Source organism: Eptesicus fuscus, chromosome 12, assembly GCF_027574615.1.
Source record: "Eptesicus fuscus isolate TK198812 chromosome 12, DD_ASM_mEF_20220401, whole genome shotgun sequence".
Lineage (NCBI taxonomy): Eukaryota > Metazoa > Chordata > Mammalia > Chiroptera > Vespertilionidae > Eptesicus > Eptesicus fuscus.
This window is the reverse complement of record NC_072484.1, coordinates 35,056,273-35,081,931: the sequence shown is the minus strand read 5'-3', so window position 1 is coordinate 35,081,931 and position 25,659 is coordinate 35,056,273. Positions and strand designations below refer to the sequence as shown.

General features: G+C 46.0%; 1 protein-coding gene across 4 annotated transcripts; it reads left to right on the top strand.

The window, feature by feature from the left end:
- The first annotated feature begins 76 nt into the window (after positions 1 to 76).
- On the top strand, positions 77 to 25,635 carry GSS (glutathione synthetase). 4 transcript variants are annotated; one of them, XM_008149700.3, is made up of 13 exons: positions 77 to 159; positions 1,728 to 1,862; positions 8,228 to 8,373; positions 10,491 to 10,566; positions 10,858 to 10,997; positions 11,667 to 11,783; positions 17,343 to 17,423; positions 17,523 to 17,600; positions 19,622 to 19,688; positions 21,967 to 22,161; positions 22,605 to 22,686; positions 23,934 to 24,123; positions 25,101 to 25,635. In XM_008149700.3, the coding sequence occupies exons 2-13, from the start codon at positions 1,734 to 1,736 to the stop codon at positions 25,222 to 25,224; spliced, it is 1,425 nt and encodes a 474-aa protein (XP_008147922.1). In that variant the 5' UTR covers positions 77 to 159; positions 1,728 to 1,733; the 3' UTR covers positions 25,225 to 25,635. The 4 variants fall into 4 exon arrangements, with proteins under 4 accessions (XP_008147922.1, XP_028013683.1, XP_028013682.1 ...); XM_028157882.2 differs by lacking the exon at positions 77 to 159 and adding an exon at positions 170 to 375; XM_028157881.2 differs by lacking the exon at positions 77 to 159 and adding an exon at positions 170 to 381.
- Positions 25,636 to 25,659: the final 24 nt, after the last annotated feature.

The following is a 25,659-nucleotide window of genomic DNA, read 5'->3' as shown; positions in this document are numbered from 1 at the left end:
TCCATCTCCACCAGCACGGCCTCCGCCCCCGCCTCGCTCTCCAGGCCCCTCCGGGGCGGTCCGCGCAGGCGCTTTGGAGCCCATGGAGGCCCCGCCCCCCGGACCGCGGGTAACGGCGCGAGAGGCCCGAGTACGGTGCGCGGCGGGATTCACGAACCAGTAGGTTGGGGACGAGGCAACGGCGGCCGGCAAGGGTCACGTTTCCTCCGGAGGAATGACGCGAGGGAGGGCACTGGCCAGCGTTTGGAACCCTGGAGGCCAGTGGTCTTGCAGATCCAAGTCATTGACTGGAACCAGGAAACGTGTCCAGGGAGGGGGTTGGGCTCAGATTTCCCAGGTCTCCTGACTTCAGATGCGGTCGCTGTCGGGAACATGGTGCGGGTGAGACTAGACGGCCTGCGTTGTTGTTTTGTTTTGTTTTTTAAAGTGGGGGCGATTGGGACCAAACTTTGTCCTGGGTGAGAGCGATCCAGCCCGTAAAGGGAGGCAGGCCTGGGCCGGAGACCGTGTTGTTGCCCCGGGCCCCACACAGGCACGGGCCCCGCCCTCGGGATGAAGTCCAACCGGGTTTCCGTGTGGGCGTTTTGAGGCTCTGGGTGATCTGGCCCCGGTCTGTCATTCATTAATCATTCATTCATTTTACCTTCATTGACTACAATGGTAGGTGCTGGAGGCGGGGAAGTGATCTAGACGGACTCGGCGCAGGGAGATGTAATGGCTGTAGAAGCCCTGGGTGGAGAACAGGGGTGGCTTCCAAAACGAAGTCGTGAACCTGGTTGGGAGTGGTGGGAAGTGTTCCAAACTACCGCACGTGCCCGGACCTGGAAGGAGAGGAGCTGATGTATTCCGGTCACTGGAGATCTCTCACTCTGAACCCTGGGTCTTGGGTTTAGTGCTAGGCTCCTGACAGTGGAGATGGAGAGAAATCAAGGAATTCAAGGACTGTATCTTTAGACTCCACAGGATTTGGGGAGAATGGGGCATACCAGAAGTATATACAAGGTGTGGGTGCCTGGGTGGGTTAATGAGAGGAGGAGATTTGTGTGGAGACAACAAATTCTACTCTGGTTCCGTGAAGACTCCCAAGTAAGCAGTTGGATATTGTGGTTTGAAGGTCAGCAAAGCACTCCCATGTAATTTATTTGAGATCTAGGTTTTAGGGGCTAGGAGGAAAATTATTATCTTTTACAGTGGTCCCATCCCAGGAAAACTTGTTAAAAATACAGTTTCAGTCCCTCCCTTCCCCCAGACTTCTTGAATCAGAATTTCTGAATGGGGTTTAGGAATCTGTATTACCTTTCAAGCCCTACCCCCACCCCCAGAATATTCAGCCAGTTTTAGAAACCACTGGTCTACCCCATCCTCCTTTGTTTCACAGGTAGAGAGTCTGCAGCTTGGGATTGGAAGGAACTTGCCCCAATAACATATGGCATTAGTGCCTCTTTCAACAAGGAAAAGCATTGAGCTGAGAGTCCAGAGACATGGGTTCAAGTCCAGGTTTTGCCAGTCATTACCTTGGGCAAGTAATTTCACCTCTCGGAACCTCTGCTTCCTTACTATGAGAATAATACCATCATTCTAGGAATCAAAAGAGAGAGTGGCAGTGGAATTTCGTGTCAAGCTTTTGGTTTGTGCTCATGAAGCTGCCCTGTATCATACCACCAGTTTCAGTGTTTGCTGGCCCCTGGCTATCTGTCACCAAGCCCTCCCCTCTCCTTCTGTTGCAGGTTGGAATGGCCAATAGCTGGGGAAGTTTCTTGCAGGATGAGCAGCAGCTGGAGGAGCTGGCCCGGCAGGCGGTGGACCGGGCCTTGGCTGAGGGAGTGTTGCTGAGGACCACACAGGAGCCCAGCTCCTCAGATGTAAGCCCTGGCTCCTCCACACGGCACTGATTATACTGCTCTGGGTCCTTCTGCCCATTATCTGGCCCCTGTCAGGCCCGAGGCAACTCCTTTGGGTCAGAGATCACATTTTTGCTTTTTTTTTTTTTTTTTAATAACTAACATTGAGCCCTGACCGGTTTGGCTCAGTGGATAGAGCGTCGGCCTGCGGACTGAAGGGTCCCGGGTTCGATTCCGGTCAAGGGCATGTACCTTGGCTGTGGGCACATCCCCAGTAGGGAGTGTGCAGGAGGCAGCTGATTGATGTTTCTCTCTCATCGATGTTTCTAATTCTCTGTCTGTCTCCCTTCCTCTCTGTAAAAAATCAATAAAATTTGTTTAAAAAAAAAAAAAAAATAACTAACATTGACCTTTAGATGTATGTAAAGTAAAAAGCACCGCCGAGACCGGTTTGGCTCAGTGGATAGAGCGTCGGCCTGCGGACTCAAAGGTCCCAGGTTCGATTCCGGTCAAGGGCATGTACCTTGGTTGCGGGCACATCCCCAGTAGGGGGTGTGCAGGAGGCAGCTGATTGATGTTTCTCTCTCATCGATATTTCTAGCTCTCTATCCCTCTCTCTTCCTCTCTGTAAAAAATCAATAAAATATATAAGAAAAAAAAATAAAGTAAAAAGCACCATGCCAGAGTAATCAAATTTAAGTCTGGGATTTGAAGTGTGACTTAGGCAAGTTACTTAGCTCTCTCAGCTGCAATTTCTTCAAATATTAAAAAAGGTAATAATGGGGCCTACCTCATCAAATTGGTAAGAGAATTAGAAGATAATGCATGTGAAGCACTTTGCCCAGTTAGCTATTATTTTTTAGGACCCCTAATCATACTTCCTTCTCTGTAGTTGGTTTGTAGTACATCCTCCAGGTCTTTCTCTGTGCATTTATACACATGTATATGTTTATAAAGAAATATATAGGGTGTGTTTTTTTAAGACTGTTTTTTTTTTATTGTTGATGCTGTTGCAGATGTCCTCCATTTCCCACCCCTGCCCCCTTTGCCCACCTCCACCCAGGCCCCCCCCCGTATAGTTTGTTTGTGTTTTTAAGATTTTTTATTGATTGTTAGAGGAAAAGGAAGGGAAAGAGAGAGAAACATCTATGTGAGAAGGAAACATCCATCAGCTGCCTCTTGCATGCTCTCTATCCGGGATCGAGCCCTGGCCCGGAATCAAACTGTCACCCTCTCAGTGCATGAGCCACATGGGCCAAGCCTGTATAATATTGGGTGTTTTTTTTGTGTTTTTTTTTACAAATAAGATGGATTATACATATTACTCTGTGACATGGTTTTGTTTATTTTCCATTTAGCAATCTGTTTTAGAACTCTTTCCAACTTCCTCCATTAGGATCAGCTTCATTCTAATGTATAGTATTAGGTGTGGATGAATCACAGTTTAACTTTTTTCTACTGGTGACTATTTAGGTGATTTCCAATGTTTTATGACTACAAATAGCAGTACTGGGACCATCCCTGTATATGCCTGTTTGGGTACCTATATGAGTGTTTCTTTATGGTTGATATATAAAAGTAGAATTGCTGATTCCAAACCACATCTTTTAAAAAAATCTCATCCTAAAAAAATAAAAAACCTTTTCATTTTGTGACCAGGTAAGACATTTTCATGCTTCAAAATTTAAAGGAGCCCTGGCTGGTGTGGCTCAGTTGGTTGGGAGTTGCTGGTTCAATTCCTGGTCAGGGCACATGCCCAGGTTTTGGGCTCAATCCCCAGTAGGGGGTGTGCAAGGAGGTAGCTAATCGATGGTTCTCCCTCATCAATATTTCTCTCTCTCCCTCTTCCTCTCTCTCTAAAAATCAATAAAAAAACATATTTTTTTTAAAAAATAAAAAAAGCTTTTAAGACTATAAGAGTTTACAGTTTAATTCTTCCTTCCATATTCCCTAGCTGCCCAATTCTCCTGCCCTGATGGTATCCTAGGTTTTATAAACAAAACATTTATTCTTGTTTATTTTTTTCAGATAGCTTATTCATAAAGAGAAAAATGTATATATTCCTTTCCCCCACTTTTTGTACAAAGAAGCATACTAGACAAGCTCTTGAGTACTTTACTTTTTTACTTAACAGTATACTTATGACTGTTCAGATTAGTAACTAAAGAGCTGCCATCATCATTTTTACCAAGACACTCTTGTCTCTCTGTGTCCAGAACCTAGATAGAGGGCTGGTGGAGAGTTCAAACTCAATAAGTGTTTGCTGTTTGGGCACCTATATGAGTGTTTCTCTGTGGCTGATGTAGAAAAGACCCGAGCGAGTTAGAATGGCAGTCGCTAAAGGGAGGCTGATACTGTGGAAGGTGTGCCTCTGGCTTTAAGAATATCGTTGCTTGGTTTGTGAATCTGAGATTTTGTGAACTATTTGAACCCAGGATGTAGCACTTCTCTTCCAAGATTTTATTTCTTCTGTTAATCAACAGGTATTGTGTGAAAGTCCAACACTTTGTCTTTCTGGAAGTTAATGGAACCTAGAAAAGGCACAGTCCTCAATTTCCCAATCCAGAGAAAAAGACAGGAAGTATCTTTTTCACTTTGGAATCATTGATGCATTTAATCCTCACCACAGCTGAGATGAGGAAACCAAGGCCCACAGAGGTTAAGTAACTTGCTCCAAGTCATTAAGTGGTGGTGTAACTGACAGAGCCAGAATTCAAACCCCAGGAGTTTGCCTCCTGAGCCCATGCTCTGAACTTCCGTGCTTTACTGCCTCTCCCAGGAGACTGTAGAGGCCACCTGTAGGAAGGAGCAGTTCGTTAGTGGCATTTGAACTAGATCTTAAAAGACAAGTGGAAGACTACACTTTCAGGGATCATTTCTATAGTTTGTTAAAAGACAAATGTGGGACTGGAATAGCATAGCAGAGGCCCCAATGCAGGAAAAGGCAAAAAATAAATAAATAAAAAAGTTTAAGAGAATGCCAGGCACATAAGTGGATAGAGTGGGAAAGAAGGCAGGCCAAAGTCAGCTAGCCAAGGGGCTTTGCATACGGGGTGGAAGAAGTCGGAACTTTGTAGATCAGAGTCACAAACCAATTGTGTGCAGATTGAATAGTTGGCTCCTGCAGTGTTTAGGGAGTTAATTAATTTTTAAAAAGTACACTTGAACAGGGTACAAAGTCCAAAAGGATATTTAGTATAGAATGTCTTCTCTAGCTACTGTTTCACTGCCCAGGGGCAAGCATTATTTACAGTGTGTGTGTGTGTGTGTGTGTGTGTGTGTGTGTGTTTAACCAGAGTGTCTTTGAAAAGTCAGAGCCAACATTTTTTTAAATCATGAAGTTTTTTTTAAAATCTAGATACCCAGCTTGTCTTGAAAAATCAGATCAGCTGTTAACCCTGGCCCACTTTCCTGCATACCAACAATTGATTAGAGCAGAGTTCCGACAGCCCCTTTATTTTTTATTTATTTATTTTTTAATATGTTTTTATTGATTTCAGAGAGGAAGGGAGAGATAGAAACATCAATGATGAGAGAGAATCATTGATCGGCTGCCTCTTGCATGCCCCACACCGGAATCAAACCCGGGACCCTTCAGTCCGCAGGCCAACGCTCTATCCACTGAGCCAAACCAGCTAGGGCTCGACAGTCCCTTTAGATAGGGGGGACTTCTTACTTCTTCCCATCACTCTCTGTTGTTTCCCTCACTATGAAGCAGAGTGTTTACTGTCATGTATGTGCTATAGCTTTTCTAATAGTAGAAAAATATTACTGTGTCTGTGTTTCTATCAAAAGTATAAAGACTGTGTCCTGGCTGGTGTGGCTCAGTTGGTTGGGTGTGTCCCTGGCACCCAAAGATTGCTGGTTCAATTTCTGGTCAGGGCATATGCCCGAGTTTCCGGCTTAATCTCTGGTGGGCGGCTTGCAGGAGGCAGCCAATTGATATTCTACTCTCACATTGATGTTTCTCTCGCTTTCTCTCCCTCTCTCTTCCTCTATCTCTAAAAATCAATTTAAAAATTGGAAAAAAATGTACAAAGATAGTGTTTCAGCCGTTAGCCTACGGACAACGAAGAATAGCTATATACTATTGATTTCAAATTCAAGTGGGCATGAGACCTGGGGACAGAGGCAGAAGGAAGTCTTAGCAGAAAAACTTTTGGGGAGTTTTTCAGGCCAAGTGGGATTTGTTGGGACAGGCAGAATTCTACGTATTAAAGCCAAGAAAATGCCCTCATAGTCATCACACATGCACTCAGGATTAGGTCACCTCCCATATAATCTTTAGTAATTCACACTCATGAAAGCTTCAAGCTGAAAGAACTCACTCTCACAAATACACTTCCCCAGTTTTATTTTAAAATAGATGCTGACCCATGGCTGCTATTGCTCAGTGGTTAGAGACTAGGCCCTCGTACCAAAGGGTTGTAGGTTGGGTTCCCAGTCAAGGGAATATGCCTGGGTTGCAGGCTGATCCCAGGCCCTGGCTGAGGTGCATGTGAGAGGCAACTAATCATTGTGTCTCTCTCACATCGATGTTTCTCTCTCTCTCTCTCTGTCTCCCCCCCCTCCCTTTCCTCCCCCTACACTTCCACTTTCTCTAAAAAAATCAATGGAAAAACTAACCTCAGTTGAGGATTAACAACAACAAAAAAATAGATGCTGACGAGGGCGATTTGGGAATTATTTACCAAAATTTTAAATGGATTTACTCTTAATAACCTGACATTTCCACTTTTAGAAACTTACCTTCTCACACACAAAATACCTAGAATGTATATTCTAGGATAGTCACTGAAGCATTGATTGTAATGGTGGGAAAAAGGAAACCACCTAAATGTTCATAATAGAAGGCTAGATTCAATGAATTGTGATATAGCCAAAGAATGGAATATTGCACAGCCATTAAAAAGAATGAAAGTGCTCTATTTGAAAGTATATGGAAATGTCTCTGAAGTATTTATAAAGCAAAGAACAATGTATGTATCATATGCTTTGATGTGTGTGAAAAATGAGAAAACATGTATGCACACAGATACATTAGTCTAAAAGGATATGTGAGACCCCACTATATCATTTGCCTCTGGGAAGCAGAACTGGTTCATTGGGGTCAGGGTAGGAGTGAGACATATTTTTTCCTTCTGACTCTTTTGCATTTTGTATCATGTGTTTGTATTAGCTATTCAAAATGATATTTTTAAAGTAAATATTTAAATGCCGAGTTCTAATACCAATTATGTTTATTACCATAATTGCAAACTAATGTCAAATCATAGATTAAACTCAGAAATGTTTCATAAATAAGTCACCAGATCATCGCTTATCCAAATTCTAGCTCATTTGTTGCTAGGAGTCTCAGAATGCATGATCCCCTTCTAGAAATAGTGTTCTCGATGGGTTTCCTGGCTCTCCCCAAGTTCAAAGAATTGAAAATGTAGCTGAACTCTAGGCCTGGCAACCTGAGTCACCATCTCCAACATTGAGGGGGAAATGACCCCTGGAGCCAGAGTTCACTTCTGCTGCAGCCTTACTATCAGGACTCCTCCCTCCCCCCGTCCCCAACCAGAAGGCAAGGGGATTGGCCTAGTCTTGGATATCAACTGGCTAGGAGCTGTTGTGTGTGTGTGTGTGTGTGTGTGTGTGTGTGTGTGTGTGTAGGGGGGGTGGGGGGGTGGTCAGTAACCATCCTGGCTCAAATCCCAGTGCCACTTAACAGCTTGATATAATTTTGGACTCCATACTTAGTCTCTCTGAGACTCAGTTTCCTTTTATTAAGAATGTATAATAATAGTATCTTCCTCATAGGGTTAAATAATGAATCCACGTAAAGTACTTAAAACATGCCTTGTGCCTTGGCTGATGTTGCTCAGTGGTTAGAGTGTTGGCCCACACACCGGAAGGTTGCAGGTTGAATTCCCAGTCAAGGGCATATACCTGCGTTGCAGGTTCCATCCCCAGCCTGGGTCAGGGCATGAATGGAAGGCAACCACAAAAGTCTCTCACATCAATGTTTCTCTCTCTCCCCCTGCTACTCCCTCCTACCCTCTCTAAAAAATCAGTGGAAAAAAATACCCTCTGGTGAGGATTAACAAAATCAAACAAACAAAAAACAAAACAGTGCCTTGCAACAGTTAATGTGCAGTAATTTTTCGTGGGGTTTTGTTGTTCTTTTTTTAAAAAAATGTAAATAGATAAAATATTACAGCCTAGAAGTTATCTTTGTACCCCTTCTTCATCCTGTTCTCCCTCCATTCCCAGCGGTAACCACTATTCTACAGTATGTGTGTCCTCAATAAATGTAGGCCACACTTTCCATGGGTTATGTTTACAGGAAGACAACACATTCACAGGTGTTCTACCCCTGCCCACTCTCTCTCCTCCATCAGGTGGTGACCTATGCCCCATTCACGCTCTTCCCCTCACTGGTCCCCAGTGCTCTGCTGGAGCAGGCCTATGCTGTGCAGATGGACTTCAACCTGCTGGTGGATGCCGTCAGCCAGAATGCTGCCTTTCTGGAGCAAACTCTTTCTAGGTACTAGGTGGTGGGACACTGGGGGGCCGGGAATTGCTAGAAGGGACTGGAAGACTGGAAAGCCATGAGATGTTGCTCTGGCATCTGACTTGGTAGAGTGGGATACAAGCACCCCCCAGGAGAAACAGAATGTAGTAGAAGTCAGGAGATCTGGCTTCTAATCCTGGCTCTACCATTTATTTAAAAACATGGCCTCAAGCAAGTCCCTTTGTTTCTCTGGGCCTCAGTTTCTTCATCTGTAGAATGGGGAGGTTGGTCCTTTCAACCCTGACATTCTGTGATTCTCTGATCTGTGACCCGCCTTCTTTGAAGAGACTGAAATTTCCGTTTGGAATTAGAGAAGATCAGCTTGGTTTTAGAGAAAACAGAGGGCAAGTGAGGTTATTGGGTTCAAAGTCAGATCTACTTCTTCTCCTGAGTGAGCCTTGTTGCTTCAAGGCCTCTCTGGGTGGGAAGAGGCACAGACTGGGCAACAAAGATACAGAACACGTGAAATGACTTACTCCATCCACCCCTTTCTGTCTCTTTCCTTTTGATTTAGTTTTCCTTCAGGCCCTTGGGCAAGGGAAATTACTTTAGAATTACATTCTTTATTTTAGAATTAAGTATATATAAATGTGTGTGTATGGAGAGAGAGAGAGAGAGAGGACATATATGTAATTGCATGTCTGATTAATTTTTCAAAAATGTGTACATTGGTGTGGGGGTGAATATGACAAAGGATCATAATGGTAAGAAGCTTGGAAACCAATGACTTGGAGCTAAAAACACAATGAATCATGAATGTGTAAACCCTACCACCTCTGATTCTGGATTTTGGGAAATGTGACTGGTCTGATTTATGACCTTTACCCTAAAGATGCTGTTATGTGGGAGACCTTCTCTGCAGCCTGTCTCTGAAGTCCCTGTTCCCTCTCCTCTGAAATACACACAAACCCTAGCTTGTAAGGGAGAAGAGCCCCAGGAACATGTGAGCTAGCCCCCTAGGGTCTAGGTTTGAAGGGAAGCACCTCTTTGGAAGAAGGAAAATGTGTCTCAACTTTCCAGGAGGCTGAGGCCCAGCTGGGGACTCTACTCCTCACCAAGGGCTGGGGAACCCTATGAGAGAGCTGGCTGGGGAGCAGAGGAACTTCAGGGCAGGCCTGAGCTACAAGGCTCAGCGGGTCGCTGTAACAAGGTGAGCCTGCGAATCAGGGTTGAGCAGGCATGCAGAGACCACCCCGAATCTTGAGGGACAACAGGTGTGGCATTAGTTGCCTGTGGATGGCCTCTCCCTGAGACTCCAGAAAACCACACTGGATGGGCTCCCACCATGTGTCACAACAGCACACTGGGCCATGATGATGAGCCAGCAGACACGGTCTCTACCCTTATGTGGTGTATAGGCAAATAGGAGAGACAACGCTAATCATCACACAAAGTGGAAATTTGCAGCTGCAATCAGTGCTATAAAGGAGAGGTCCACAGGACTATGAAAGCACATTGCAGGGGGAGCTGACCCAGACAGGGAAGGAATCACAGCACATGAGGACAGGTCCAAGAGAAAAACAGGATACTTGGCTTGCATCAGAAAACTCCTATTGGGGCACAGGGCATAACTGCTGTCTTCCAATCTCTGAGGACTGCATGGAAGAGGAAGAGAAGACTTGTCTGGGAGGTCCCAAAGTGTAGGGGAAACTACAGAGAGTGAATGTGAAGTTAGTCAGAAAGCGTATAGTCATCAGAGCTACTTAAGTACAAAATGGTTATATCACATGCCATTTTCTGGTTCTTGGGACCAGATACTGTGTTCAGTTCTATACATGTAATATCTTCTCTACTCTTCACCACAACTGTGACGTAAATATAATTGTTTTCCTCTTCATTTTACAGTTAAGCAAACAGTCACAGAGAGGTAAAATGATTCTCTAAGGTTGCCTACTAGTAAGTGATAGAGCTGGGATTTGAACCCAGGTCGTCTGGCTCTAGAGCTGGGTTCTAAACCACTATTTTCTGGTGGGCGTTCAGGTTTGGGCCAATACAACCCAGAGAGGATTCAAGAATCAATGGACAGGGGTGGAACTCCTTGACCTTTAAGATGCCATGTAAGCTAGAAAATGTTCTGTTTCCTCCTCCAGCACCATCAAAAGGGACACCTTTACTGCTCGTCTCTTTGATATCTACAAGCAAGTCCTGAAAGAGGGCATTGCCCAGGTAAACATTCTCTACTGCACCCCCGTCTGGGACCTCACCCTCCCTTTTTATTTAACCAAAGAAATTGTCCCAGGCCCTAAACTCATGGAAATCTGCCTCTCATTGTCCCCACTGGATTTGTACATCACTGGCCAACCCTGGGACGACCAGAACAATGAGTCCGCTGTGTTTGGGAGTGTTAGCCAGTGCCTCTAATCTCTATGTAGTGTTCGTGGTTCCTGTCTGCTCCGTGGCTAGGCCCTCAGAGTCAGCCCCTGGGCAAATGTCCTCAGCCTTCAGTTTTCCCCACAGACTGTGTTCCTGGGCCTGAATCGCTCAGACTACATGTTCCAGCGCAACGCAGATGGCTCCCCAGCCCTGAAACAGATTGAAATCAACACCATCTCTGCCAGTTTTGGGGGCCTGGCCTCCCGGACCCCAGCTGTGCACCGGTGGGTCCCTTGGGCAGCCCTGGGCACACCAGTAGGTGACAGCCTGATGAGCCTACAGTCACAGGCGGGGACAGGGATTTCCAATTCTCCAACTCTGACTATGCCTTCTTGGGCCCTGGGTCGTGTGTCATCCCTCCCCACAAGCACAGTTTCCATTGTAATTATGTCTTGGCATTTCAGGTAAAGAAGGGACCTCACAGTTCATCTAGTCCTACCCCTTATTGTACAAGTTAGTATTTCAGGCAGAGGGAACAGTATCTGCCTGTTCGAAGGCCTGAGAGGAAGTCAGAATCCAAGGCAGAGAGAGTCACAGAGGTTTCCCATCTGAGGGCTGGCATCTAATTCTAGCCAGCAGTGATGCTCCAGGTTGCTGTACTTCCAGAGGGTCTACAGCAGGGTTCCAGACAGTACCTGGGGCTCAGGGAAAGGGGTTCCAGCTCATTGGGAGCTCACAGGGTCTCAGGGCTTCTCTGTGCATATACACCAGGAGCTAGGGATAAGGTAGCCCGCATATTCTAGCCTAAGGTGGATCCTACAGGAATATGATGGTAAGGTGCTTTTTAATGCTCAGCTGGTTCTCAAAGTGATGTTCCTATAAGTGTCTGAATCTCAGGCATAGGCGTCTTTCAGGTCCATTCAATTACTGAACAGACATCTCTCCTCCAACAGACATGTTCTCAATGTCCTGAGTAAGACCAAAGAAGCTGCCAGGATCCTCTCCAATAATCCCAGCAAGGGACTGGCCCTGGGGATCGCCAAAGCCTGGGAGCTCTACGGCTCAGCCAAGTAAGGGGGAAGAAAGGTGGCAGAAGAATCCTGCTTTAGATTCAGCATTTATGGGTACAGCAACCTCTTTGCCTGACATCATTAGGGAATGAGCAAATTGTCCTAGGAATAGAAAAGCTTGGGCTTTCTTCCCAAATAAAAGATGCTAACTATAATTTAATCTTTCCGTGTAGGCTCGAGGTCATCATTGTGATTGTCAGTGAGGTGCTGCCTAGAGTTATAAAGGCTGTGAGGCTATTTGCCTGCACTAATGGCCCAGCTCTTAGGCTCTAAGCTCTCATTCTTTTCCTTCATAGTTTCTCTGTCTGTCTCACTGTTGCCAGTGTGCTTGAATTTGGAATCCTCCACTCCCATGCCTATACCTCCTTTTTTTATTTGCTGTGGTTTGGGAAAGCAAATGTCTGTTGAGTGTGAGGACCTCTTGAGGAATGAATGCATAAGCTTCGATTTAGGGATTTTATAGTGTCTATTTTAATTGCTTAGAGGCAGTTTTTGCTTCCTTCCTATTTCTCAACCATGTTCTAAGTGTGTGAAGATGCTAGGTAAGTGACTCCCTGATAAGTGAGGGGCCACTGCACTAACAGTTATTGCAATATTAATAAAGCATTAATAGTTAATCCTGAGTGAGCTCTCACTGGTGCCATACTTTGTGCTAAGCACTTTGTATACAAGGTCTCATTGAATCCTCAAATCAAACACTCCTCTGCCCAGTTTTGCAGATGAAGAAAGTGAGGTTCAGAGAAGTTAAGTAGACTGTTCAAAGTCAAAGTGTGAGTTGCTAGTAGAGCCCAGAGTCCACCTTCCTCCAGAACTGACATTCATAAGCACTTTATTGCCTCCCAGAGAGCCTGTCTGGGTTTGCTAAACCTCACTAAGACTCAAGAAACCTCAAACTCTGAGTTTTTGTTTTGTTTTTGATTTCAGAGAGGAAGGAAGGGAGGGGGAGAGGGAGAGGAAGAGATAGAAACGTGAGAGAAAATTATTGATCGGCTGCCTCCTGCACACCCCCTACTGGGGACAGACAGAGCCTGCGACCTGGGCATGTGCCCTTGACCAGAATTGAACCCAGGACCGCAGGCCAATGCTCTATCCACTGATCCAAACCGGCTAGGGCGACTCTGAGCATTTAGAAGTCATCAAATGAATATTTTATCAGGTAGAACTCTAGACTAGATTGTATTTTTTTATTGTTGTTAATCCTCACCCGAGGATATTTTTTCCATTGATTTTTAGAGAAAATGGAAGGGAGGGGGAGAGACAGAGCAAGAGAAACACTTATGTGAGAGAGATACGTCGATTGGTTGCCTCCTGCACATGCCACAACCTGGGTGGAGACTAAGCCTGCAACTGAGGTACGTGCCCTTGACCAGAATCAAACCCACAACCCTCAGTCCACAGACTGACGCTCTAACCACTGAGCCAAACCAGTTAGGGCAATAGCTAGGTTGTATTTTAAGAGAGTGAAGCCAGGAGATGGACCACTGGTACAGAGTTTCTCCAGCCCAGCTGTAAATAACATATAGAGAGAAGACTTGTGCACCCAAAATTAGGGGCTGGTGGGTAGGAGCTATGGAGTATCTGAGCCAGGACTGGTTTCCCTCATTTTGGGAGTCAAATAGGTCCTTCTGCTGATCCAGCAGTGACCTCTGCTAAGTCTGTTCTTTTCCGTAAGCATCAGTTTCATTTGTAAAGTGAGGGTAATGATAATACCTAAAAGAGTGGTAGAGAGAATTAAATGAAATCATGGATTTGAAAAATTCTTTTAAAAACTCAAGGATCATTATGTGATACTTTCAATATTAATAATAATAACTACCTTTTAAGAAGTATTAGTTTTATTTTACAGAAGAGCAAACTGAGGGTTTTTAATAACTTGCTCAAAATCACACAGCTAATCTATATATACTAATAAAAGGGTAATATGCAAATGGTTGTGATGCCCTCACGACCGATCAGCAGGAGGCTGCGTGTGCAGCAGGTGGGTGGGGCTGCGTGCGTGGCGAGGCCGGGGGATGTGAGGCTGCATCCCCCGCCCAGCGTTGGCTGGGGGGACGTGAGGCTGTGTCCCCTACCCAGCGTTGGCCGGGGGAACGTGAGGCTGCGTCCCCCGCCCAGCGTTGGCCGGGGGAACGTGAGGCTGTGTCCCCCGCCTGGAGCTGGCCAGGGGACATGAGACTGTTATTGTTTATTTATTAATAAAGTTATATATTATTTTCATATACATTTTACTAATTTTCTTTCATCTCTGATATTTCTATTATAGAGAAAGGGCAAATAGCAATATTAAAATATTTCCTCTAATTCCCTTTTATTTTTATTTTATTTTATTTTTTTTAAAATATATTTTATTGATTTTTCACAGAGAGGAAAGGAGAGGGACAGAGAGCTAGAAACATCGATGAGAGAGAAACATTGACCAGCTGCCTCCTGCACACCCCCCACAGGGGATGTGCCCGCAACCAATGCACATGCCCTTGACCGGAATCGAACCTGGGACCCTCCAGTCCGCAGACCGACGCTCTATCCACTGAGCCAAACCGGTTTTGGCCTCTAATTCCCTTTTAATGTGTACGAATTTTGTGCACTGGGCTACTAGTCATATAATAAAGAGGTAATATGCAAATTGATCTCATGCCCTCACAAGATGGCTGCCTACGACCAGGCTGGCAGGGGGATTAGTGAGGGACAACCAAATGACTGAACAGCAGGCTGCGTGGGGCAACCAGGCTGGCAGGGGGGTTAGTGAGGGGTGACCAAACGACTGAACAGCAGGCTGTGTGGGGCGACCAGGCTGGCAGGGGGGTTAGTGAGGGGTGACCAAACGACTGAACAGCAGGCTGTGTGGGGCGACCAGGCCGGTGGGGGGGCAGTTGGGAGTGACTAGGTCGGCAAGGAGGCAGTAAGAGGCGAACAAGCCAGCGGGGTGGAGGGGCAATTAGGGGCGACCAGGCCGGTGGGGGGGCGTGTAGTTGAGGGCGATCAGACCGGCAAGGGGGGCAGTGAGGGGTGATCAGGCCAGCAGGGGGAGGCAGTTAGGGGCGACCAGGCAGGCAGGCAGGCAGGCAGGTGAGCAATTAGGAGCCAGCGGTACAGGATTTTGAGAGGGATGTCTGACTGCCAGTTTAGGCCTAATCCCTGGGATTGGCTCTAAACGGGCAGTTGGACATTCCCTGAGGCGTCCTGGATTGGAGAGGGTAGCTGGGCTGAGGGGCCCCCTGCCTGTCGGTGCACGAATTTTATACACCAGGCCTTTAGTATATATATAAAAGCCTAAGCGACCATTGTGACTAGACGTCCGGCCAGTAACTATGATGTGCACTGACCACCAGGGGGCAGACGCTCAATTCAGGAGCTGCCCCCTGGTGCTCAGTGTGCTCCCACAGCCAACATCCCACGGTCCCTTCCCTCAGCCGGCTTGCCCTGATCACCTCGATCGTCCCCAATTGCTGGCCAGGCCAAGGGACCCTACCCATTCACGAATTCATGCACCAGGCCTCTAGTAAGTTTAGAATTCATGTCTATCTGCCTCTAAAGCCTGTGTTCTCTCTACTACATTGTTCTACCTCCAAGAGGAATGGTGCCATAGTATAGATTAAAAAACAGGATCAAGCATTTGTACGGCAGATGAATTTTCACTAATTAGCTCATACTTTGTAAGAATTTTTTAAAGGAAGCGTGGAAAATTATTAATTCAATTTAGACAATCATTCAAACTCTTTCAAAATATAGTACCTGTGATTGGAATGAGCAGAGATAAGAAAGGAGATTCTTGTATAAAAGGTTGGGAACTATGATCTATTTAACACCCTTATTTTATAGATGGGGAAGTCAGGGCTTAAGGAAAGAAACTGATTTGCCCAAGAACAAGTGATACCGAGGTCACTGACAGAGCCAGGCCTGGGATTCAGGAGTCTTCACTCCCAACCAGTACGTTACTGCCACTTCACTGTTCCTTAGCTGACAACTTTTCTAGTCCTCCTGATGGACTGCTCAGAACTGGAGGAGGAGGAGGATGTTTTCTGAGTCTGGCTCTGATTATTTAGCAGGGAGCAGGCTGACTTCATTAACCAAGGCATATAGTTCCACTTGAACCTCCAGCTTCCAGCCTCCCTCCTCTGCCTCTTAGAGGTGGGCCAGGTACCACCTTTGCACCCAGGAGCAGAGCAGATCAAGCTGCAAAGTGGAAAGCAAGCCATTGTCCCTCAGGACTCTCTCAGAGCAATATGGCTTGTGGCAGCACCATTTGTAGCTTGTCTCACAGATACCCAACTCAAAGGCAAGACTCAGCTTTATGTCATGTCTGACCTCAGGAGATTCCAGGCAGGCCAGGAGAGGCTGCATACTACGACCTGTATTTAGGCTAAATGGAAAAGAGGCAGGCAGAGTGTAGTCCAAGGGGTTCTGCTTAGTAGGGAGATGTAGAGACAGACAAGAAGCCAAGTACAGGAGGTCAGGAATCCACACTTAGAATGCTGAGCCAAAGTCTGGCCATCCAGTAGTCTCAGCAAGAAACCACGGGCACAGAGCAGAACAGCTACAACAAAATCGGAGTTGGGTGCTGCTGAGCATTGGCCTTAAGAGAGTCTTGTGGGGGGCTGGCCCTGCCCTTGACAACTGAAAACAGCTCGGTTGGTAGTCAAACAGGCAGTTATCTGGCATTAGCTAGTCCCTGAGTCCTTGAGCTCCTTTTTCTTTAAGAAACATGTGAATAAGCAGGGAGTAAGAGACCAGGTGAGCCCCAATGATTCCATTAATACTGTGGAATCAAAAGTGGCCCTGGCCGGTGTTTCTCAGTGGTTAGAGCACACACCAAAGGGTTGAAGGTTCAATCCCTTGTCGTGGGTGCATATCTGGGTTGCAGGTTTGATCCCCAGCCCCATTAGGGGCACATCTAGGAGGCAATCAATTGATGTGTCTTTCTCACATTGATCTATCTCTCCCCCCCCCCCCCCCCCACTTCCCATCCCTCCTTTCCTCTCTCTAAAAAAATCAATGGAAAAAAATATCTTTGTGTATATCACAGAAATGTTGGGAGGCCCCAGGAGATAATGCCTTAGTTATAGTTGGTGCTATAGGGTTTCTATAGGATTCCATTAGCTATTCTAATGTTTCACGCAAGAATCACAAACTCTTTAATTATATCTTTGCAATCTAGTAATAGGGTTATTAGCTTCAACCCCCAGCATTGTTCTGTATGAAATATTCTTTACTACTCTTACCTGTTTATTCTTCAGAAAGATTTTAGAATTATGTAAAGTTTTAAGAAAAAGTTCTCTTGGGTTTTTGAGGTGTTTTTAAATCTGAATTTTAATTTGCATAAAAATTGCACATCATTGTACTATTTCACCTGCCTATTAGAGAAGGGGCATAGACATCTTTACTTTTCCAAGTTTCCTGTTTTCAGGAAATAATATGTTGTAGCCTCGGGTGTCTGTGCCTGAGGCAGTCCTGAGTGGAGAGAACATCTGGTTCAGGGGAGCTGTGCGCTCCTTCCCACTCCTGAAGGGGGTGGTGTGGAGGGAGGGTAAGCACCATGGGCCGCCTGTGCTCTTTCTCCAGAGCTCTGGTGCTACTGATTGCGCAGGAGAAGGAAAGGAACGTTTTTGACCAGCGTGCCGTAGAGAATGAGCTACTGGCCAGGTAAGGGAAGGCGGGGAAGACCTCCAAACACAGCCCCAGGACGAGGCGAGACTCAGACCGGAGCGTCCACTCCCCATGACCCTTGCCCATCTTTCCCAGGAACATCCGTGTCATCCGGCGAAGGTTTGAAGATGTCTCTGAAAAGGGATCTTTGGACCAAGACCGAAAGCTGTTTTTGTAAGTGTTCAGGGTGCATTCCCCAAGGGTCCAATAGAGAGCTGGTTATGGAAACTCGTCCTTTCACCCACTTCTCCCAAATGATCCTTTCTTCTGGGAGAACTGATAGCTTGCTTCCTTCTTTCCAAATTTTAGGGGTGAACTCTGAAATATCCCATCATTCCAGGAAATTTTGGAGAAGGCTAGCCAAATTCTGCTTCTAAAGGGCTGTATCAGAGCTGTTGACATTCTAGATAAGGGCCTTCTTAAAATAACCTTGGTTTTCATATACCCTTAGGCTCCCAAATTTTTCTTTAATATTTTTTTTAATTGATTTCAGAGAGGAAGGGAGAGGGAGAGAGAGAGAAATATCAATAATGAAAGAGAATCATTGAGTGGCTGCCTCCTGTACGCCCCCTACTGGGGATTGAGCCTACAACCCAGCATGTGCAATTTACCAGAATCCAGCTTGGGACCCTTCAAATCTGCAGGCTGACGCTCTATCCACTGAGCAAAACCAGCTAGGGCATCCCAAAATTTTCTTGTCCCTCTTGGTGGCTAGTTAAGTCAGGCCTCAGCAGTTGGGCTGGGCAGTCAGGGAGGAAGATGAGAAGCTGTCTATTTCTGTGATTGATCTGGGACCTGCTCTTAGCTCAGGAAGACCTCAAGGGGCTGGGTCTGTGCTCTAAGCCACCTCCCGATGACTTTAGTACCACATTTTTGTATGGTAATGCTTATAGCACACATATTTAGATCTGGAACTTTGTAATTCTTAAAATTAAGAACCTCCATGGAATTTCACAATACCATTTACTACTTCCAAAATGTACTTTTATCATAACAAAATAAAGTCATTAATTTACTTTCCAGAAAACCAGAAATTTTTTTTAAGTTTTATTTATTTATTTATTTTTAATATATTTTATTGATTTTTTACAGAGAGGAAGGGAGAGAGATAGAGAGTTAGAAACATCGATCAGCTGCCTCCCGCACACCCCCCACTGGGGATGTGCCTGCAACCAAGATACATGCCCTTGACTGGAACCGAACCCGGGACCCCTCAGTCCACAGGCCAACGCTCTATCTACTGAGCCAAACCGGTTTCGGCAAAAATTTTATTTATTGATTGATTTTTATTTTTTATTTTTTAAAAATATATTTTATTGATTTTTTACAGAGAGGAAGAGAGAGGGAGAGAGAGTTAAAAACATCAACGAGAGAGAAACATCAATCAGCTGCCTCCTGCACACCCTCTACTGGGGATGTGCCTGCAACCAAGATACATGCCCTTGACCGGAATCTAACCTGGGACCCTTGAGTCCACAGGCCGACACTCTATCCACTGAGCCAAACTGATTAGGGCTATTGATTGATTTTTAGACAGAGGGGAAGAGAGAACAAATAGTCATTCCACTTATTTATGCATTCATTGGTTGACTCTTGTATGTGTCCTGACTGGGGATCAAACTAGCAACCTTGGTGTATTGCAAAGCTGCTCCAAACAACTGAGCTACCCGGCCAGGGCATAACCAGAAAATACTAAATAAACCAAAGAAAGGGGGGAAAGTTCAAAAGACAGTCTGTGTCTTAACTAGACTCATAATTTTGCATCTCCCTACCATCACTCCCACTATTTTAAAAAAATCTCAGCCTGTTTTCAACTTCTTTACACAGTAAATACAAGTGCATTACTGCTGCTCAGTAATTTTAAGCCCAATTTTAAAAATTTTACCTAATTTGATTCTAGTTTCCCTCTGGCCTTCCTAGAATGATTCTAGATGTGGAATTTTCTAATGCATTCTTTTCTGGACACCTCCACGTTCTTTGTTGTTGTTGTTTTTAACACCTCCATGTTTTTAGTAGAAGCAGTGGAGGTGTGGGTATCTACTCTCACTGGTTCCAATGAACCCCTGTCTAGGATGCCCCTGTGGACTTTCAAAGTAGCCAAACTCATTTTGATGTGCCCTGAAATAGATCGAACTACTGTACTGAAAACTTCAGTTATAATTTAACACAACAGCTTTCTCCATCCTGTGTTCTAGGGATGGCCAGGAAATTGCTGTGGTTTACTTCCGGGATGGCTACATGCCGAGTCAGTACAATCAACAGGTTGGTATTTTCTGTTCAACTATTCTTCGCCTCCGGGGACCTACGATCGCTCCTCAGAGACCCAACTCAGGTGTCACGACAAACCGGGTTTTCCCTGAGCTCTGGATTCAGTACTTCCTCAGGGAACTTGCTGCTGGAATCTCCAATCCTATAAGCTTTTTGCTACCTCTCACTCTCTACAAACACTGAATTCTAGAATCAGTGCTCAGAAATCCACAGTGCTTTAGCCATTCACACTGTTTCTGGGGATATGCTGGTAGTGTTTAACAATCATCTTTCTGAAGGGAAAGTCCCAATTTGTAGCATTTGCTTATTTGTATTGTGTAAATTCTCCCCATCATGGCCAATTTCAAGCTACCCAATTTAACATCTCTAAACACAGTTAGGAAGAGATGGGTACAGTCAGCTCTTACAAGCTGATGCAAACCAGTTTTACCACACCACTGACCATTTCCTTCCTGCCAACTCTTACCACTCTTTTATCTGCATCAGAGAGTTTTTATCACCTGCCCATTCATGTTAATGACAGTAATAATATCGCCTTATCTTGTTATCCCTACCATGTAGTTTCAAAATTACTTTCCACATCCATTATTTCAGTGAATCTTCACAACCACCCTGTGAGGCATATAAGTATTCCCATTATACAAAAGGAGAAACCAAGGTTTGGGGAGATGCAAGGCTTGCCAAAGGTCCCACTGGGGTTCCCAGGCTTTGTGACTCTCAGTCCAATGGCATTCCCAGTATGTCATTCCCCTGCCCCTAATCTATAGCATGGAAAGGCTTGAGCATGGGACTAGAGTGGGCATGACCTTCTGCTGTTTCCCTGCCTCTCACACCCTAAACTTCTGGCACACTGGACCTTTCATCCTGTGATTTCCCACCTATAGGCCTTTGCTCATATTATTCTGTTAATCGGAGTACAGCAGGTCCTTGAATAATGTTGTTTCATTATAATGTTAATGAGGGGAAAATGATTCTGGCTGGGGCCACTGTCTCTGTGGAGTTTGCATGTTCTCCCCATGTGTGCATGGTGCTCCGGTTTCCTCCCACATCCCAAAGATGTGCACATTAGGTGAACTGGCTTGTCGAAATTGTCCCAGTCTAGTGAGTGTGTGTGTGTGTGTGTGTGTGTGTGTGTGCGTGTGGGCGGGGGGGGGGTGGAATTGTATCATGTTCAGGCTCGGTTCCTTCCTGGCACCCAGAGCTGCTGGGATAGGCTCCTCTACCCGCAACCCTGGTTGGACTAAGTGGTTGGAAAGTCGTTATTTTGTTTTTATTAATCTTTCTTAAATGTATGTATAGTTCACTTTTATTTTGGTTTTTAATGATAGAAGTGTTGGGTCTTTATTTAGAAGTTTGGTGATGTTTTTGTGACCAGAAATATGCCATAGGAACTTAACTCTTATTTATATCAATTAGCTTGTGGTAAAATTGTTTTGCTTAGTTGCAGTTTCTAAGAATCTATCGACAGTGTTGAGGACTTACTATACTTCTTCCCTATTAAGTCTCACCTGTCTGATTCTACCTGTCACTCAGATTTCATCTTATTAAACAACAATAACAAATACTTATTGAGAACCTACAAAGTGCCAGGCAGGAAACTGTGTTAAAAATTGGGGATACAGCAGGAAACAAAGACAACAAGGGACCAGTCCTCATGGAGCTCACAATCTGGTCAGGCAGATGGACACCAGAAAGTAAACAAAAACAGAAAAAAAATGTTTTTCTTCTAATTGGGGGAAACTCTTTGAATGAAACAAGAGGGTGAAAAAGTAGAGAATTATGGGGAAACACACATTAAATAGGGTGATTTGCAAAGTTGACTTTAAGGCCAGGTTTAAGAATGAGAAGGATTTAATCATCCTTTGGAAAAGAATTCCAGGGAGAGAGCCCTGGCTGGTGTTGCTCGATGGTTAGAGCATTGGCCTGCGCACCGAAGGGTCTCGGGTTTGACTCCTGGTCAAGGGCACGTACCTGGGTTGCTGGTTTGATCCCCGGCCCCAGTCAGGCATGTGCAAGAGGCAACCAATTGAAGTGATCAATGTGTCTCTCTCACATTAATGTTTTCCGTTTTCATCATAGTCATGTATCATTGAGCTAGACTGGGAGCTCCCTGAGGGCAAGAATTCTGCAGATTGGGAGGGGACACACCTGCCTCACAAGGATGTTGCAGTGACCCTGGGGATAATGAATGAGAATAGAAAGCAAGACACCTGGCACTTGATGGACAGCTGATGTGAAATAAAGTATAACTCCTCTTGTATTCTCTCTGCAGAACTGGGAAGCACGCCTGCTGCTGGAGAGGTCACGTTCGGTCAAGTGCCCAGATATTGCCACCCAGCTGGCTGGAACTAAGAAGGTGCAGCAGGAGCTGAGCAGAGTGGGCGTGCTGGAGGTGTTGCTCCCTGACCAGCCTGAGGCTGTGGCCCGCCTCCGTGCCACCTTTGCTGGCCTGTACTCACTGGATCTGGTGTGTAAGCAGCCCATTTCCCCCACCGCAGGCCTCTTAGGTGGCAGGGACCCAGAGCCCAATGCGTTGGGGAGGCTGGAGCTGGCACTGGACTAGACTTGGGTCAGTGATGCTCTGTCCTAGGGAGGGGAGCTAGAATCCACTGTAAACTCTCTCAGCAAAGGTGGAGATGGGGATGGTAACCAGAGGAAAGGCTGAGGCAGACAGCAAGGGTTAGGGAATATCTGTACACACTTTCCAGGTCTTCTGCTGCAGACTCCTGATATTGCCAGAGAAAACTTATTCTCTTGTACTTGCTGCTGCAGGAGTCTTTTTGAGGGGTCACATGCATCCAGTCTAAAGAGGCTTACCGCTCTCCCCGATGCTCTGCCTAACCAGCAGGACCTCACCTCCTGCCTCTTTGGCCTAAGACTGCCAGTGACTGCTTTCTTACCTCCTACCAGGGTGAAGAAGGAGACCAGGCCATTGCTGAGGCCCTTGCTGCTCCTGGCCGGTTTGTGTTAAAGCCCCAGAGAGAAGGTGGAGGTATGTGGATCCCCTTTGCTGGGCTGCTCAGGGAAAAGGGGCTAGCAGACTGTCCCCAGTGCTGACCAGCACTTGCTATGAACACAGGCTTTCACCTTGGACAGTGTCCCAGGAGACACTGTGACAAGTGCTGTGGAGCACAGGGGAATCCGATTCACCAGCACTTGAGGGTTTGGACAAGTTTAGTCTGAGGTGCCTGTGGGTGGATTGTAGGAAGTGGGATGGGGATCCTGCCTAGTGTGAACTTCTTGAAGGCAGGGATCATTTCTGCCTCGCAGAACGAGAGGAAACGGTTTTTGATGTTAGTCTTAGGAGATAGGTAGGAGTTTACCAGGTGGAAAATGGGGAAGAGCATACCATACAGAAGGAGCAACCTTAAGCAAAAGCACTGGTCCACCAAAGTGTTTGGAGATTAATGAGTTACAGTGAGGCTGGAGTGCAGCATGGGAAGTAGGAGGAGGCAGGGTTTTGAGCTGGTAAAGATGGTTCAGGACCTAATTATAAAGGACATTGACTATATGCAGAAATTGGATTTTATCCTAAGGGTAGTGGGACATCATTAGAGTTTTAAGACCAGAGAGGAGGCTGGCATAGGTGTCCAGAAGAGCAATGTAGAGGCTTGGGCTAGCACTGTGACATTGTGGGGTGCAGACTGAAGAGACATGTCTGAATGGGTGAGGTAATGGAGAGGAAGGAGTTAAATATGACTCAGGAATACCTTTTGCCTGATTGGGAGTAGGAAGGTCCAAGATGGGCAGGTTTAGGCAGAAGTAATGTATTCTGTTTGGACATGTTGAGTTTGTTTTCGGGACCCAATGGATATTCATGTGATGTCTAGAGCAGGGAGCTTGAGTTAACAAGTTATAGAATATAGATGGAGTCTTGGAAGAAATCTTCCTTTAAAAAAAGTGTGTACATGGAGGAGAGAATGAGGATGGAGGACTAATTCCTTGGAAATCCCAACATTTAAGTGGGGCAGGAGCCAGTCAGAGGGCTGAAAAGTAAAAGCCATAGACAGGTAGAAGGAGAACCAGGGCAGGATGGTGTGGGGAAGGTGTGTTCACTTGTGTGAGTCAAGACTCTTTTGTTAAGGTGACCTTTCTTCCTTGGGAGCCAGGCCTGCCCTGGCTTCAGTGAGCTGGTGTCAGGAACTGAGGCTGCCGATTGCCCAGATGGCCCCAGAAGTGGGGGAATGGGGTGGAAAAGGTGGACACAGGGTCCATGGTGACTGGCCAATGGAATTGCAGGTAACAACCTATATGGGGAGGAGATGGTGCAGGCCCTGGAGCGGCTGAAAGACAGCGAGGAGAGAGCCTCCTACATCCTCATGGAGAAGATTGAGCCTGAGCCTTTTGGGAATTGCCTACTACGGCCTGGATGCCCTGTCCGAGTGGTCCAGTGTATCTCAGAGCTGGGCATCTTCGGAGTCTATGTCAGGTGAGCCAGTCCGCAGGGGCTCTTTCTTGCCAGAGGGCCAACCAAGAAAACCTGGAGGGAAGCACTGGACAGGTCACAGCTCTGCCCATCCTTAGCTACATTTCCTTATCTAACAAATAAAACCAAGGACCCAAGACCTGCCCACCTAACAGGACTATAACAGGGCTATCAAATGAAGCCCAGATGAGAAGTGTTTTGCAACTATAAAGGAAATTTCAAGTAGTTTCAATATGGATGAGAAAATAACCCTGGACTAGAAGGAGACCCCAAGGAAGAAGAGTTTAGGTCCAGTTCCCTCTTCTGGGGTCTGGGGAAAGGTGGGATGGGCCAGCTAGAGGATACTCAGTGGCTTTGAAAATCTGAGCAGCCCCTGAATTTGGATTTGAGCACTAAAGAATCAAGAATAGAGAAAGACTTGGTTATTTATAAGGAACAGTTCCTGGTCCCTCATACTGCTTCCTACAAAATACTCCAAGGTCAGGGCAAGGTAGGAATACCAGATCCTGCCATGTTCCCCACCAGAGCCTGCCCTCTCTATAATCATCCCCTCTAACCACTTGCAGCATCTCTGCCTGCCACTCCCAACCCCTCCCCACCACCCCACAACCTCCACATCACCATAGCCATCTTGAGAGGGAGGTAGGGAAGGGGATTTATAACTATAGAACATGCAATATGAGCCTAGCATCATGTTATGTGCTTTCCATGACTGTCTTGCAAAGTGAGAAGCATTATCCCCACTTAGAATTGAAGAAATTGATATTAAGAAAGGCTCAGTAACTTGCTCAAAGACATTTGGGTTTGCATCCTAGTATTTTCCAAGCTAGAATGCAAACCCAAATCTGTCTAAAATCCTAGCACTTTCTTGGGTGTAGTCAGTGACCCAGGTACTGCTCAGCTGGAACCAGGGAAGGTCATGGGTTTGAAGACTGAGTCTAGGTGACAGAGTTGTGTGTCTCCTGCTCCCATTTCTATAGGCAGGGAAAGACACTTGTGATGAACAAGCACGTGGGACATCTGCTTCGAACCAAAGCCACCGAACATGCAGATGGTGGTGTGGTAGCAGGAGTGGCAGTTCTGGACAACCCATACCCTGTGTGAGGGCACAGCCAGGCCTGCCCAGACTTCGCTCAAGAGACCTTCTATCCCTCATACTTGTCATCCCTCTCCTAGTCCTCTTGAGAGGTGCTTTTCTCCTCCTACTTTTGGAGGGCTAGTCTCTTCTAGAGAAGGGTGAATTCTGAGTTTGTCCCATTTGAAGACCAGAAAAGCTGTGTTTCCCTTAGGTGAGATCTAGAAGCCCCTAAATCCTCGGGGTATGGGTACAACTGAAAGGAAGCTGATCAGAGGTAAGAGTCCAATACCCTGCCACCTTCCTGTCAGCCCCTCAGCCTTTTCAGCAGGTCCCAGTGTCTGACTTGGGATAGAACTTAGGGGTAGGAGGAGGGGGATGGGAGGGCATAGCCTTTCCCTACCTCTGCCTTAAATAAAACTACATTTCTGATTCTGTGATTCCTTGGTTTGTGCAATTACGGG